General features: G+C 38.4%; 2 protein-coding genes across 2 annotated transcripts; both read right to left on the bottom strand.

Moving 5' to 3' along the window:
• Window positions 1–419: 419 nt before the first annotated feature.
• On the bottom strand, window positions 420–5,561 carry LOC146373573 (extracellular calcium-sensing receptor-like). The gene is made up of 11 exons (XM_084951085.1): window positions 4,406–5,561; window positions 3,892–4,124; window positions 3,675–3,757; window positions 3,116–3,295; window positions 2,835–3,023; window positions 2,277–2,735; window positions 1,902–2,111; window positions 1,685–1,808; window positions 1,349–1,542; window positions 933–1,214; window positions 420–842 (listed from the first exon to the last, which is right to left on the bottom strand). The coding sequence occupies exons 1-11, from the start codon at window positions 4,741–4,743 to the stop codon at window positions 420–422; spliced, it is 2,715 nt and encodes a 904-aa protein (XP_084807211.1). The 5' UTR covers window positions 4,744–5,561.
• Window positions 5,562–11,189: 5,628 nt separating this feature from the next.
• On the bottom strand, window positions 11,190–15,263 carry LOC146373572 (extracellular calcium-sensing receptor-like). The gene is made up of 11 exons (XM_084951662.1): window positions 14,998–15,263; window positions 14,626–14,864; window positions 14,416–14,507; window positions 14,127–14,306; window positions 13,836–14,024; window positions 13,231–13,713; window positions 12,915–13,124; window positions 12,681–12,804; window positions 12,369–12,562; window positions 12,005–12,286; window positions 11,190–11,694 (listed from the first exon to the last, which is right to left on the bottom strand). Exons 1-11 carry the CDS (start codon window positions 15,261–15,263, stop codon window positions 11,272–11,274), a joined length of 2,682 nt encoding a protein of 893 aa, XP_084807788.1. The 3' UTR covers window positions 11,190–11,271.
• Between the last annotated feature and the right edge of the window lie 406 nt (window positions 15,264–15,669).

Genomic DNA, 15,669 nt, shown 5'->3' with positions numbered 1-15,669 from the left:
CAAAGTAAAAACAACACAACATTGGACTTCTTTTATAATGGTGTTTTTATTTTATGAATGTGTTTGTTATCTAAGCATTTTTTGTAAAATAGGTGCAGTGCAGATTTTTTTCAAAAGAGTAAAATAAAAAAAAAAGAAATTTGTCAATTTTCTTTCTTTGACAGCCTGACATATTTTGTCAATTCATGTCTGAGTGAATATTTCTGATTTCATATAGCTTAGTAAACACTGACGATAGCTAGCAGATAGTGATGCAAATGCAGCTCTGTCATAAAGTTTTAGGATATGTCACAATTTAATAAGACAATAAACAATCATATGTTTAAATGATATATGACCAGATAAATAAAATGACTGTATTCCAGCTGTTAACATTTTTAAAAAGGTAAATTACAGTGGCAATGGTTACATTTGCTTTCCTATCTACCCATCAGATGTTTTTTAGTGTTTTTTTCAGGCCTCAAAAGAATGATGAAGCACTTTGGAGCAAATATGCAGAACAGCAAACCATAGCTAGAAGCAAGGATGGCAAAAATCTCAACAGCAACAGCATATTTTCCAGGAGAACTGACATAGGCAGGAACAAAAGCCACCCAAACAGCACAGAAAATCAGCATGCTGAAGGTGATCAGTTTGGCCTCGTTAAAGTTGTCTGGAAGTTTTCTGGCAAGAAAAGCCAAGAGGAAACTGGTGCAGCCCAGTAGTCCAATGTAGCCCAATACCAGAGAGAAACCCACCACAGAGCCAGTGGCACACTTCAGAGTAACTTTTAGCCCTGGGACATCCAGGTCAGATTTGGGAACAGGGGGGCTGATTGATAGCCAAATAATGCAGATGATAACCTTTATGGAGAAGCATTGTACAAAGTCAAGTTAATTTCTGTAATCCCATTAACAGTAATAGTTTATGGTTTCAAAAAGTGCATGTCACACCTGCACACAGGTGAAGAAGAAGACGCTTCCTCTCTGTTGGCCTGGACCAAACCACTTCATCAAGGCTTCAGCACCAGGCCGAGCTGAGCGAAACGCTGCCAGAACCACAATGGTCTTGACTTTGAGGCAGGAGATGCAAAGCACAAAGCTGATCCCGAAAGTTGCCTGCTGGAAACGACAAGACCAGTCTGATGGACGACCAATGAACACGAGCGAGCACAGGAAGCAGAGCTTGATTGACACAAGGAGCAGAAAGCTCAACTCTGAATTGTTGGCCCGGACCTTAACATGAGAATAGGAATATCATTATAATCAGTTTCTGTGAATTCTTTCAAACGATTCCTATATGCTTAATGTTTTGGAAACTTTTTTTCCAAAATGTACAGTGTCTCTGTTACACAGATATGCATTCTCACCATAGGTGTTTGACGATAGTGAAGGAATACCACAAACACAGCTGTTGTCACAGTGACACCAGAAACAGCTACTGCAGTCAGGGTAATTCCTAAGGTTTCATTGAAGGAAAGAAAATCCAGCTGGCGAGGAATGCAGGTTGTTCTTTTAGCATTAGACCAGAACTCAGATGGACATCGGTCACAGTGAGGGGAACCTGGGAGAAGAAAATACATTCAGTGAAACATAGATGTGCTGAAACTATTAAAGCCAGGATTATGGTATAATAAAAGATTGATGAATGAATATTGGAGTACTGAATAGATTAAATGCTTGTGAGGCCATTATATCTTCCTCACCAGTTTTATTGCTAATCTCCCCATCAGCACATGGGATACAGTCAAAACAGCAGACAGGTTGACCTTTTCTGGGTGCCATCCGTGTACCTGGGGGGCATCTTTCACTGCACACTGAAACAGGGACCTAAACAACAGAAAAAAAAAGAAAAATCCTATTCTCATGTATACAACGTATTATGACCCAGAAAATTTTTTTTAATTCTCCTATTTTAGCTACCTGATTGGATCCTGTGGTCCACTGAATCGCTGACTCATTAAGGTGGAGGTCAAACCCATCCACACGACCAATCAAAACAAATTTTGCTGGGCCCTCACCCGTGTTCTGCCAGTTGAGAAGGTCATACTTTGCATGGATGTCAGCGCCTTGGAAATAAAGCTGTTCACCCTGTGGTGTGGTGAAGTTTATTTTGGCCACATGCTGCAAGAGCTGGAAATGTTGAAACAGTTAATATTCAGTAACTATTCAGTGTTTTAGTAGAAAGTACTAGTCTAATTTTAAGTGGAATTGTAAATTCTTAATGTCCCTACTGCAAATGTAGCTTTTGAAAAACGGTATACATGGAAATTTGGGAGTGAAAGCAATGTTGCTAACCTCTATGGGTTTAATATCTGTTGGAAAGGAGCAAGTGGAGTTTTCATTTTCAGAAATGCTGTCTGTGTATGGGCAGGAGAGTAAGCTGTGAAGGGCATGTGCTGCAGCATAAACTGCAAGGTAGACATTATATGTCACTCTTAGCTTGGAGGTGTCAGTAAAGTGATTCTGTACTTCTTCCAGGGTTTCTGTACCACTGCAGGGTTTAGAAGCATATGAAGAGACAGATGTAAGACCAGGACTACATTTAAACTCCTTTTCCCAAAATTCTCTTAAGAACTCATCGTGAGGACGATGAGATGGATTCAAACTTCTGATATAATTTCCAAATCCAGGTATAGTTAAACTTCGAATAGCCACACCAAAAACACCAGCTGCCACTTTGCTTGTAACTGGATTTTGGAGCAGATCTCCACTGGTGCTCCAAGCCTCACTGGCCAGAAACTGCCTGTTAGTAACCTAGTAAGCAAAAGGACAAAGTAAGAAAAAAATGAAAAAAATATTCTGTTACAAACCTCAGTTCTGTCTTGCATTATGAATTTTATTATAGTTTCTCACATTTAACTTGTCAAGCTGAAGGAATAATTCCAACACATCTTTATACCATGTGAAGATCAAAATCACCCTTGCAGCTGAGGCCTGAATTGTGAGTGCTGCTCGTCTGGCATCACTCACAATATTTTCCCTTTGAAGAGTCTCTACAAATGCCAGACACACCTCAGCTCCCTGAATCGCTTCCTCAAATATCTGAAATTTACGTTAAAGCATAGAACCTTTAGATTTGTGTCAAACAGTTGTGAAGATTTCTTGCAAAGATAAAATTGCAACAAATAAACCACCTTTAATGCAACATGCCCATAATCATTATCTGTTATCACTGCTCCAATCCAGGTCCAATTGAAATGTATGGCAAGTTGGGCAAAAGCCCTGGCTTGGTAAATATCACTGGCCATGGTCCTGAAGAAATTAGGATATTGATGTCTATCACTCAGACAGGGACAGCTGGCTGTATAACTAATCTGAAAAAAAAAGTCATACTCATAAATACATATACATATAAATATACTGAAATATATAGTACATTTAACACAGGGTTCTACTATATAGCTGTGTTGCTAGAGTCTTTGTAGTTTTGTTTTTTCAGCAAGAGTAAAATAATGCATTACTTGTGTGCACTATGATCAGTCAGAGTAAGAGTAAGTAAGTTGTATCAAATTCATGTATAGATTTGTGGGGGGGGGGAACATATACATACACACACATATATATGTATAGATAGATGGATAGATAGATAGATAGATAGATAGATAGATAGATAGATAGATAGATAGATAGATAGATAGATAGATAGATAGATAGATAGATAGATAGATAGATAGTACAACTCACTAAAGGTACAGAGAGAGGCCCCAGGATTCTGGCGACTGTCTGACTTGTTGCAGATGAGGAGCAACCAATGATCAAAGGAATGGGCTTATCACCTGATGACAATGGAAAATACAGTGAGATAAAGTTATAGTTTAAAGAAAACTAATACTTGCTTTACTGGTTTATTTTAATTGCTCATTTTTAAATGAGGGCCAAAATTCCATGGAAAAAACAGTCCATGGAAAACTAGATTTATTACCTCTTTCTTGTCCATAACCAGACTGCAGGGCTGTTGTGTTACAGTTAGTGCTGTCTCCACCAACCAGCAACAGTGCTGCCTGCAAAGCCCACTGTGGGAGGCCACAGTTATCACGGATGTGGTAGCCCAGTTTTATACCTGGTAACAAGTTTGTACTATGTTTTATTTCCTCCACTGCAAACACCATAGCATAGATGTACTGCAATGGAAGATTTTGCACCCTGGGCACCCAGGATAAAAGAAAAAAGTACAACATTAGGAACAATTATGAAGGTTTTTTTTATGAAACTGTTGCACTGTAACAGTTTGTAGATTAATTACTAGGTCATATTCATATATCATGACATTATTAACAAGAATGGAAAGAAAATAATTGACTGCATTTGGAATAGAAAAGACAGAAATAAAAATAATAGAGTTATCTTCTGTTTTTTCCTGTTTTTCCAAAATGCAGTGAAATTGTACAGTTATAAGAGTAAAAAAAAAATGCATATAGATTTACCCAGTACAAGTATTGTTGTAGGGCTGCTGAGTGAAGTCATAGTTTATAGCTGGAGGATTGTAATGAAGATTAAAGAGCCCACCAATAACTACATCTCCATCTTCAAATAAACCCTGGTCTCCAGGTGTACCCCACCGAGAACAGGTCACCGTCTGAACTACCTGCACCCCCACCTGGAGCCCCAGCTGTCTGCCCACAAGCCCTACAAGGAGCAGGGATGGAGCAGTGCAGGACCAAAGAATGAAGATCCATTTGGCCCAGGACATGGACAGAGCTGTTCTGGATATTTCAAATATGCATATCATATTAAAATAACTTCTCAATGGTGTATCATACATTTATAAAATTTGCAAAAATAAAATCTGTATTGCTAAGGTTTAACAGTTCCCGAAATGCCTAATTGTATTATATTTTTCTTTATAAAGTAAGAAAAATACTTGTTCCTGGATGTTTACCACTGAAGGAGAACATTTCAAGACAATATGACAACAAAGATAGTTTCCACTAAAAGCTGGCAAGATATCTGAACTGACATACCCGTCTCTTGCTCTGCAAAACAAAGATGTTGTTCTAGGTATTTATAAGAGCTGTAAGGCTGGTATTTAAAGCAGTAAACAAGATAAGCAAAACATCACTGAGGGTGACTGGTGTGTGCTGCAGAAACTGGAGTATTTACCTGGAGGGCGGTGACTACATAGACCAATAGATTTTCCTTGGAAACATTTTGTTGACCAGGTTTAGAAGATTTAATTTGAACTCAATAACAATGGGGAAAAAAACCACACAGACCACACCCATTCAAATGGTTGTTTATATAATAGAAATGTTTTGAAAAAGAAATGGAGCTATTTCACTGTATTATTTAGGTTGATGAAAATATTACAAATAACCACCAGTATGAAAGCCTGAAAATCTTCAGAGGACAAATGCTGGGATTTTTGCAGCAACAGTTTTACAAGCTACATTTGACTCTAACTCAACATTTGGCATTAAGCCGGGATGCCCAATGCTTTGCAGAGCCGCCCCCACGTCTCCGGGGAATAACAAACAGCATGTTTGACCTGCTAAAATATCAAATTTGCACTAGGCCGCAAACCTGACAGATGTTAACAAATATAACCAAGCAATGGGTTCAGGTCTTCCCCTTCACCTGGAGCTGAGAGAGCCAGATCTGGTATCTAGTATTATGGAAGGAGGCCATAGTGTTGACACTTAATCGCTACCAGCTGACGGTGAGATTTGCAGCTACATCTGTCGCAAGACTGCTGCAGCTCTGGTGAGTTTTGCATCCATGAGTTCACACAACAGTGACAAAGACAGGGATGTCTATTCAGTGACTATTCCTGACTGTGTACAGATGTGTTCACATGTACCACACATATGATTATCATAATCCAAATGAGCTTGCTCTTCTTATTTGAAAAGAATTATACAATGCAAAACAAAAAGGATTCACAAAGGAAAAACGTTTGATTAAATTGTTTGAATCTGATCTATAGTTGAAGCTTTCATCCTTTTCTTTTTTTTACTGACAGATTGCACCAGCAAACCATGTTTTGCGTGTTATTTCCCATGGAGTTAAGTCCTATTAAAAGGGTCATGGTACAGAGTGCCAAGGAAGCTGTGAGGTAATTTTCATTGCATTGTGCTGTGTTTTATGATTTTTTCAGAAAACATGGCACATTATTCATATACAGGGTCAGGGGCGATTTTAGCCCATTTTTGGAGGTGCTTCAGCACCCCCAAAATGAATCAAAGCACCCCCAAAGATTTCTTACTTTATTTTGACAATATTTGCTGTTTGTGTGACACACTGCTAAAAATATAAAAAGCATATAGTACTTGGTTGAGACGTAACATTTTAACAACAAAAGTATAGATACCCCCCTCCCAAAGTGGTTTGTTCCAGCTCGGCTCTCCCCTGCTCTGGCTCTAGCGCCGTTGCTGCCAGAGCGATGTTGGCTGAGACGCAGCGGTGCAGAGGTGTAAGTGCCTGGCTTAAAACGGGACATATTAGCTGCATTTAACCTTCCGTTACTCTTTATATAGTTAGGTAGGAGTCAGACCATGTTTCTTTTTAGCTGAAAAACATTACACCCAAGTAACCTGGGTGTAAAAAATAATTGTTTTCCGGTGATGTTTGCTACCCTACAATCCGTCCTACACTGTAAAATCAGCGACATTTGACCGTCCTGTTGCTCTCATTGAAATGTATACAGCCTATTTAAAACCTAAAACTTAAAATTGTCCATAGCCTGCTGTTGTTACCACTGTCCTGTTTTAAATGGATACTAACTAGCTAACTGACTGGATGCCCATTAACCTTAGAAGTCCTGTTGTGTGTGTGTGTGTGTGTGTGTGTGTGTGTGTGTGTGTGTGTGTGTGTGTGTGTTTCGGGGCCACAGGGTGCGCCCCAGGGTGGCTGTGGCCACAATGTAGCTTGCCATCACCAGTGTGTGAATGTGTGTGTGAATGGGTGAATGACTGGATGTGTAAAGCGCTTTGGGGTCCTTAGGGACTAGTAAAGCGCTATACAAATACAGACCATTTACCATTTTTTTTGTACAGAGAGACAGCCAGGTTCATAATGGATATGAGGAAGTTTTTTGTTTTTTTTGTTTTTTAAAAAAGGAGCCACATTCAGGTAAAAGTGTAAAATCAAATGATCCGTCAATCAAGAATAATCTTGGATCAGTGTTTCAATATTTATATCTTTTATTAGATGTTCATGTGGTTTGGTTATTTGCCTTTTGGTTGAAAGTACACTGAGAGAGGACTTTTTGTTAGTGACCTTAATAGTATTTTTTCATATTAATGTAATTTTTCATCTAATTGAATACAATCTATTTGTGTATGATTGTCAGTCCAAAGAGGGAGAGAGGAAAGAGGGGAACGTGAGGAGAAAGTACAAGGTCAGGAAGAACCAGGTAAGAAAACAGACAGGGAATAGTGACAGGCAAAACAGAAACTGTTAAACTGACAAAGAGAAAAAACCTTATTTTACTCACACAATCTGGAAGTTGTGTTCTCCCTATATTAAAGCTGCTATACAGAATCTGCAAAACAAACTGGGTTGAAACATTTTTGACCCTCTTTAACAACATTCCAACATAACATTATAATTGATCGGGGAGATTAAAATTAATAATATATTTTTATCTGGTTCAGCCACAACTCTACTAAAACCTCAAACAGTAATAGGTAGGCCAACTTTTGGACTGTCCAGTTGTCTGTATGACTGCCGCAGTATGTAGATCACATTTGCACACTATCAGAAAGTGCCAAACGGTGCCCTGGTGGAGTGTGGAGCTGTAAAGAGAAGCAGAGTGCTCTGTTTATATTCTAAAAATGTTTTAAGCTTGTTTCAAAGATTCCATACAGCAGCTTTAAATGTTTTCCAAAAGCACACATACACTTATCAGTGTTTCTCAAACTTTTTACAGTGTGTACCACCTGATAAAAATGTCAAGCTCTCCCAAGTACCACTATGAAAGCATGAAACCCATAAATCTTACAACACAAAATTAGTATTATTAAATTAGTAAAATTAGTGTCTGCAGTAAAGTTTTTTATTTGTAATAATTTATTCTGTTTCGGGAGTGTTTTTTTTTATGTATCTGTATTATATTATACATACACATTAAAAGTGAATCTCTGTCCAAAAAATGCACTCAGTTTACTTTTTACTCACTATGAGCATCATTCATTATTCTCCCCCAGTAATTAAGGTTAGGATATGTATTTTTTTTTTTTTATTCCAATCCATTCTTCTTTTGCAGCATTTAAATAACCTTTATCAGATTTGATGGTTTTGTTACAGACTTTTCAAAAAAGTGTTTTGCTTTTCTTTCACAAATGTGGGGATTAAATTGTGTTAAAATGTACAAAACAGTGATGTCATGTTTTGAGACAAGGACCCAGGGACATGGGTCCTCGTCTGGAGATTTAAGAATCATATGATTTATCTTGCCTGGCTGGGCAGCTCTCTGGGTGCTCAGCACCCCCAAAGCGCTAATCCTAGAATCACCCCTGTACAGGGTCATGAATAATCAGGGCCAATCTCATACTTATTTGCCCTCAGACTGCTGATTTATTTGTCATTCCTAGGGTATTTAAAAGTAAAATGGTAAGCAGAGCCTTTAGCTTTCAGGCCCCTCTTTGAAGCCACCTCTAGGTTCTGCTTCAGGTAAACAGATACCCTCTGCACTTTTAAGATTAGGCTTAAAACTTTGCTTTATAATAAGTGTAGATCAGGTGACCCTTAATTCTCTTGTGCTGCAACAGGTCTATGATGGGGGTTTCCCGTAATAAACATTTCTTCTTCAGTCACATCTTTTCATTCTCTCTGTTTATACCTACTTTGCGCTTAATTGTTATTATTATCTGGCTCTCTTCCTCTTGTCTTTTGTCCTGTCCCCCTCTCCTCACCCCCAGCTAGTAGTGGCAGATGGCTGCCCCTCCCTAAGCCTGGTTCTGCCAGAGGTTTTTTTTTCTTCCCACTGTTGACAAATGGTTGTTCAAAAGGGTCATCTGATCATTGAGATTTTTTTTCTTATTGTAGCTTTTTCACCTCATAATATAAAGTGTCTTGAAATAGAAGTTGAGTAGAAATTAATTGAAAAAAATCATGTAGGACACTTTAACCTCCTAAGACCCAAACTCTTCCACGGCATGCATCTTTAATTTCTCTTTGATATTTGGGCAGATTGGGTCCTGATGAATGTAAAAACAAAGAATTGTCAGATTTTTTTTTTTTGCCTAATTTTTGTTTCTAAGAAAAATGAGAGCCACATATGAGGATATTCGTTTAAAATTTTGATAGAACAGTAGCAGTAGAATGTCCTCATAAGTGGATATCAGGCCCTTGTAGAGAAACATTTAGTATTTTGGTCTAAATAACCCAAAATGTGATGTCAACATATGTGGACGCCAGGTCCTAGGAGGTTAAAAAATATATAGTTTGAAAATTTAGCCTTTTGAAGAGCATTTTGGTCACTCATATAGGAGTACATCGTGATATGAGATATTTATACATTAGTAGCTTGCCTCCACCAGTGTGTGAATGCGAGAGTGAATGAATAGTGGCATTGTAAAGCGCTTTGGGTGCCTTGAAAAGCGCTATATAAATCCAATCCATTATTATCATTATTATCATTAGTGGAAAAAGGAAGAGAAGCTCCAAACAATTTGTACTCCAGGTCACTATGACCCTTTCATTAAGTTTCCAGGGTTTACCACTGTTGGTAATCATCTGCACTAAGGTGTAAACAGCCTGCAGTGTGTATAGGAATTTCACAATAAAAAAAAAGAAAATGGAACATGGCTTAAACATGGCAAGAAATGACACGACCTCTACTTCTATTTGGCCTCTAAATGATTAATTTAAATGGATGCAGTAACAATAGATTAAAATATTTGCTTATTTATTTGCTTATTTATTATTATTATAAATGGACAAAGTGGTATTCAGAATTCCTTATTATTATTAAACAGACTTGTTTTCTTTTCTGTAAGTATAAAAGCATAGAGTAGTTTCATATAACACGTACAGGGTCATGGCAACAAATTCAAATGGAAATTACATCCAGCTTTTCAGCTTTACATGCAAATGAAAAATTGTTTATTGGGAAGGAACCTGTTCATGAAAAAGCCCGTTCAGATTGCCCCTGTCTCAGAAATGGCACTGTAAAGAATCCACTCAGAGAGGAAATTATCTGAAAATTGCCAGCAGAGAGTGCCCTTACGCCAATATACATGAACGGCGTAGGCTCTCGTCTAAAACACCGCTGTGAATAGTTGTAGGGTGGTTGATGTACCAACCTCAAATCCTTATTCTGTGCCACACATAAAACATACTGTCTATTCAAAATGGTTTACAGGAAGTGGCAGATGTAAGTGACTGAAATACACAGTCTAAAGTGACATACGGTGGTGAGAGAGAGATGTGAGTAGAAACACAGTTAACCCCAAAATTACCTTTGAAAATAAAACATGGACTAACAGTGCAATCCATGAACTTTATTGTATTGTTATTGCAAATTGTATTTGGACTGAGACAAATTTATTTGGGTCAAAGAAAAGACTGTTTGCAATGTCATAAGAGTGCTGTATGTACATTACTTTCAAAGCAGCCAGAGGAAGGAACAGAGTATCAATAAATGGTATGACACTACCATCTGCTGGCCATGACTTGGTACATGCAGTTTCAGCAAAATCTACATATTACTCCATCTTTAAAGTTATTTGTGTATGTGACATCTACCTATTTATCATGAACTTTGATTGTTGTATATATTTAGAATATATAAGATATTAATGTGATCTGCCTGACAGATTAGTCCTCTCTGTATGGAGTGTGTATCTTCCATTATCAAAGTCCAATGCAATTTTTTTTATTTACTACCAAATGATATCATAAGTCGCCTCAGCACATCTTTGAGTATTTGATATCTATAAGTCTTTTGGGTTGGCCTGTTGTCTTTAAACTGGTGTGTAATGGTTGTGATAAGTTGTCCTGAACTCTCAATTTATTATCAACAAAACATATCAGTAAGTTAGAAAAGCAATCACTAAATTTAAATCAGTTTATGTGGATGGCATAATGAAAAAACAAAAAAACAAAAAATGGCCTAGAACAAACAAAGTGAAGCATTTTACTGGGTTTTGGTGCAGGTTGTAATCAAAACTCAGGAAAAAAACCCCACTAAAAACATTGATAAAGAACACATAATTGCATTATATTTGATTCTATCCTCTATTATTTACTAACAGTAGAACACCACTACTTTTTCTAATTCAATTCAGTTATTAATAAAAGGCAAATGTAAAAAGAATTCTACACTCACATTCGAAAGAGAAAAAAAAAACTATCGAGCCATAAGATGTTTCTTTGTGTTCTTCTCAGGCCTCAAAAGAATAATGAAACATTTGGGGGCAAAAATGCAAAGCAGTAAACCATAGCTAGAGGCAAGTATTGCAAAAACTTCCACAGCAACAACATACTTCCCCGGAGAGCTAATGTAGGCAGGCACAAAGGACACCCAAACAGCGCAGAAAATCAGCATGCTGAAGGTGATGAGTTTGGCCTCATTGAAGTTGTCTGGAAGTTTACGAGCAAGAAACGCCAAGAGGAGGCAAGTACAGGCCAGCAGGCCAATGTAGCCTAGGACAAGGGAGAAGCCTACGACAGACTCCATGGTGCACTCCAAGGTGACCTTTGACCCTTGAAAACCAAAATCACTTTGAGGCCTGGGGGGACTGAGAGAGAGCCATATAACGCAGATGATAACCTGTATGGAGAACAAACAAACCTCAAAGTTATTATTATTTAAAAAATTATTATTATAATGAAGCATGGGATTTCCAATGAAATTTTACTGTAAAAATCATGCCCCAAAGTAATATTTAAATGTTCTTACTTCACTGTTGTTGCCCACATTTTTTAATTTACCTCATTTGTACATTAATGTACTTTATTTGTACATTAATTTACTTTATTTGTAGATGAGACAGCTAATAAAAAAGATTGTGATCTACTATAGAGAAAGGACACTATTGGCAAACATTCTCATTATGTCATCAATACAGGAATATGTGCACCTGTATACAGGTAAAGAAGCAGACACTTCCTCTCTGTTGGCCTGGGCCAAACCACTTCATTAAAGTTTCAGCACCAGGCTGAGCTGAGCGGAAAACAGCCAGAACCACAATGGTTTTTACCAGGAGGCAAGAAACACAAAGCACAAAGCTGATCCCAAATGCAGCCTGCTGGAACCGGCAGGACCAGACCGACGGGCGGCCAATGAACACAAGCGAGCACAGGAAGCAGAGCTTGAGTGACAGAAGAAGGAGGAAGCTCAGCTCTGAATTGTTGGCTCGTACCTGGATATGAGAAAAAATAAATAAATATGAAACAATGAATCAATACTTTAAACTCTATTTCACATTTTGTCAAAGACCTCACCATAGGTGTTTGACGGTAGAATAGAAACACGACAAAGACAGCGGTTGTCACACTGACACCAGACACAGTTGCTGTCGTGAGAGTAATGCCCAAAGTTTCATTAAAAGAAAGAAAGTCCAGCTGGCGAGGGATGCAGGCAATTCTTTCAGCATTAGACCAGAACTCAGACGGACACTGCTCACACTGAAGTGAATCTGGTAAAGAAGTGAGGAAAAGCAGATTGAAAATAGGAAAATAAAAAGTGCAGATGAACTTAAAGTAGACAAGGGTCAAGGTAAACACTACCCCAGAACTCTGCTTACATTTCCTTACCAGTTTTATTGCTAATCTCCCCTTCAGCACATGGGATACAGTCAAAACAGCAGACAGGTTCCCCTTTCCTATCTGCCATCCGTGTACCTGGGCGACAGCTTTTACTGCACACTGAATCAGGCACCTAAATAAAAACCACAAGACACATGGCATAATCTTATAAAAATTGACAAGAACACTACTTTCTGCAGCAAATTAATCAGTAACCTTTAGGCAGTTTGTTAATCTGACTACCTGATTTGATCCTGTGCTCCACTGAATAGCTGACTCATTAAGGTGGAGGTCAAAACCATCTACATGACCGACCACAACAAGTTTTAGCGTCCCCTTGGGCGTGTTCTGCCAGTTCACAAGGTCATACTTTGCTGGGGGGTCACCTCCTTGGAAATAAAACACTTCTCCTTGTGGTGTTGTGAGATTCACTGTGTTTAAGTGTTGCAATAGCTGAAAGCACAGTATTGAGAATATAAAGTGCTTTATAGTATTCAACTTGAAGTCTTAAAGTCCAGCACTTGTGTTTAATAGCTCACAAAGTGATAATTATGATCACCTCTACAGTTCTGATGTGTTTTGGAGAGGAACAAGAAGAGATGTTGTTTTGAGGAGGGATTTTTCCACTGGGGCAGGAGAGTAGGCTGTGAAGGGCGTGGGCTGCAGCATAAACAGCAAGGTAGACATTATACACCACTCTTAGCTGGGTGATGTCGCTAAAGAAATGCTGCACTTCATTTATGGACTCTGTCCCACTGCAGGGTGGTATAGAAGCTTTTTTCACATGGGATGAGGTAGAAGTATTGTGTGAGGCATTCACAATACTGCATCCAAACTCCTTTTCCCAAAATTCTCTCAGAAATTCATCATCAGGACGATGAGATGGGCTCAACTTTTTTAGATAATTTTCAAATCCAGGTATTGTTGAACTCCGAATGGCAACACCAACAACCCCACTTGCAACCTTAGAGATTGTAATATCTTGAAGAAGATCGTCACTGGTACTCCAGGCCTCACTGGCCAGAAACTGTCTGCCAGTCACCTAAGGAAATATCAAAATAAAGAAAGTTTGCAATAAAACCAGCAGTGCTTTTATTTTTCAGAACACAAGTTTGTGTTTACTGATGAACTCCTATGCTACTAGTGTCAATATATTTTACTCACATTTCTCTTGGCAAGTTCCACAAATATTTTCTGTACATCTGTATACCAGCAAAAGATCAGAATCACAGTTGCAGTTGAAGACTGGATCGTAAGCGCCACCCGTCTGGCATCACTCACAATAGTTTCTCTGTGAACAGTCTCAATGAATTCTAAACACACCCTTTTCCCCTTAATCTCTTCCTGAAATACCTGAAATATGGAGGTATAAAAAACCACTATGTTATCTTTTATTATATAAGATGGACACAAAGATTTATTCAGCAATTTACAGCATAATAGGAAAACATGCACCTGTATTGCCTTTTGACCATAATCATTGTTCGCAAGCACAGCTCCAATCCAAGTCCAGTTGAGGCGTATGGCCATTTGTGCCATGGTCCGAGCTTGGTAGATATCACTGGGGATTGTTCTGAAGAAGTTAGGAAAGTTGGACCTGTCACTAAGACAGGGGCAGCTAGCCAAGTAGCTGATCTGTGAGCCACACAAATATCAGTTTTTTACAACTTACAAAATATATTAGCTCTTCAAAGATGACTATACAATATTATCATCAGTCATTGTTCCCATTATAAAAACTTACAACTGGCACAGAGAAAGGCCCTAGGATCCTAGACAGTATCACTCCTGTTGTAGATGCTTGACCTCCAATGAGTAAAGGAACAGGCTGAACACCTGATGATTGGATAAATAAATAAATAAAAGCAGCATCTTTACACAGTCATAGGATCATATTATTTGTTGTTTGACATGAACTTTTCAAATTTTAACTTCATGACATTTGAAATCAAACCTGCTGTCTCTCCGGGTTGTTCATAAGCTTCAAAATAAAGTGTAGAGGCTGTTAAATTGCAGCTGTGTCTGTCTCCTCCAACCAGTGAGAGAGCACTTTGCAGAGCCCAGGGGTATCGGCCGCAGCTATCAAATATATGATAACCTAGTTTTATTCCTGGTAGCAGAGCGCTGTTTTGATTTATTTCCTCCACGGCAAATGCCATAGCATACATATATTTTAGTGCTTGTAAATCTAAACTGTGACCACAGGAGGAAAAAAATCATAGTGAATTAAACAACCTGTGAAAGGCAAGGTTACAGGATATGATTTCATAATATGAAATGATACATATTGCAGCAAACAAACAAACATGTTTTGAGTAAGTTTTACCCGCTACAAGGTTCATAATGTGGCAGTCTGGTGTAGTCCTGTTCTACAGCTGAAGGTATGTAATGCAAACTAAAGAGTCCACCGATAATCACATCTCCATCCTGAAAGACACCCCTGTTGCTTGGCGCACCCAACTGGGAGCACACCGTCACCTGCACCCCCTGCAGTCCCACTGGTTTACCCATTATGCTGACAAGCAGCAGGGAGAGGGCTGAGGAGAGCCACTTAGTGGGATGCAAGGGGAGCCAAAATGTGGAAGCAGCCATTCTGGATATGGCACACATGAATGTCAGAAAATTCATGAATCGTAATTACAGTAAATCTAGTAAATGTAAAACACAATTCACCCCAAAACAGCTTCATCAAACCTGTAAAATAAGTCAAATACACTTTTACTAAATAAAACATTTAATTAAATCCTATAGAGCTTCATATGAGTTCTTCAAGAAGAAAGGGCATTTTAAACAAAAACATGATTTCACCTGGTTACAAAGTCCCCACTATCTCGACCAACACATATCTGCCTCCCTCTCTGCACATGTCAGGTGTTGATGTGGGTATTTATAACAGGTGGGAAGCATTTTGAAAGGAAGTAAAACTGATGACTCAAGCAGCAGATAAAATAAAATGACTCCTCTCCAGAGTAATAGTGGAAAAACACTTGAATGCTAA

This window comes from Perissodus microlepis, chromosome 14 (assembly GCF_051167445.1).
Source record: "Perissodus microlepis isolate ML-2025 ecotype Zambia chromosome 14, ASM5116744v1, whole genome shotgun sequence".
Classification (NCBI taxonomy): Eukaryota; Metazoa; Chordata; class Actinopteri; order Cichliformes; family Cichlidae; genus Perissodus; species Perissodus microlepis.
The sequence above is the reverse complement of the archived record's forward strand: the minus strand, read 5'-3'. Positions and strand labels throughout refer to the sequence as shown.

What these genes read in the sequence shown, in the direction of transcription:
- LOC146373573 (XM_084951085.1), bottom strand. Translation starts at nt 4,743, where the DNA reads ATGTATGATACACCATTGAGAAGTTATTTTAATATGATATGCATATTT. An exon ending in TACAACAATACTTGTACTGG is followed by an intron (nt 4,125 to 4,405) that starts GTAAATCTATAT and finishes CTGGGTGCCCAG; the next exon opens with GGTGCAAAATCTTCCATTGC. An exon ending in GAATCCTGGGGCCTCTCTCT is followed by an intron (nt 3,296 to 3,674) that starts GTACCTTTAGTG and finishes TTTTTTTTTCAG; the next exon opens with ATTAGTTATACAGCCAGCTG.
- LOC146373572 (XM_084951662.1), bottom strand. Translation starts at nt 15,263, where the DNA reads ATGGCTGCTTCCACATTTTGGCTCCCCTTGCATCCCACTAAGTGGCTC. An exon ending in ACAACCCGGAGAGACAGCAG is followed by an intron (nt 14,508 to 14,625) that starts GTTTGATTTCAA and finishes TCCAATCATCAG; the next exon opens with GTGTTCAGCCTGTTCCTTTA. An exon ending in GGCCTTTCTCTGTGCCAGTT is followed by an intron (nt 14,307 to 14,415) that starts GTAAGTTTTTAT and finishes TGTGGCTCACAG; the next exon opens with ATCAGCTACTTGGCTAGCTG.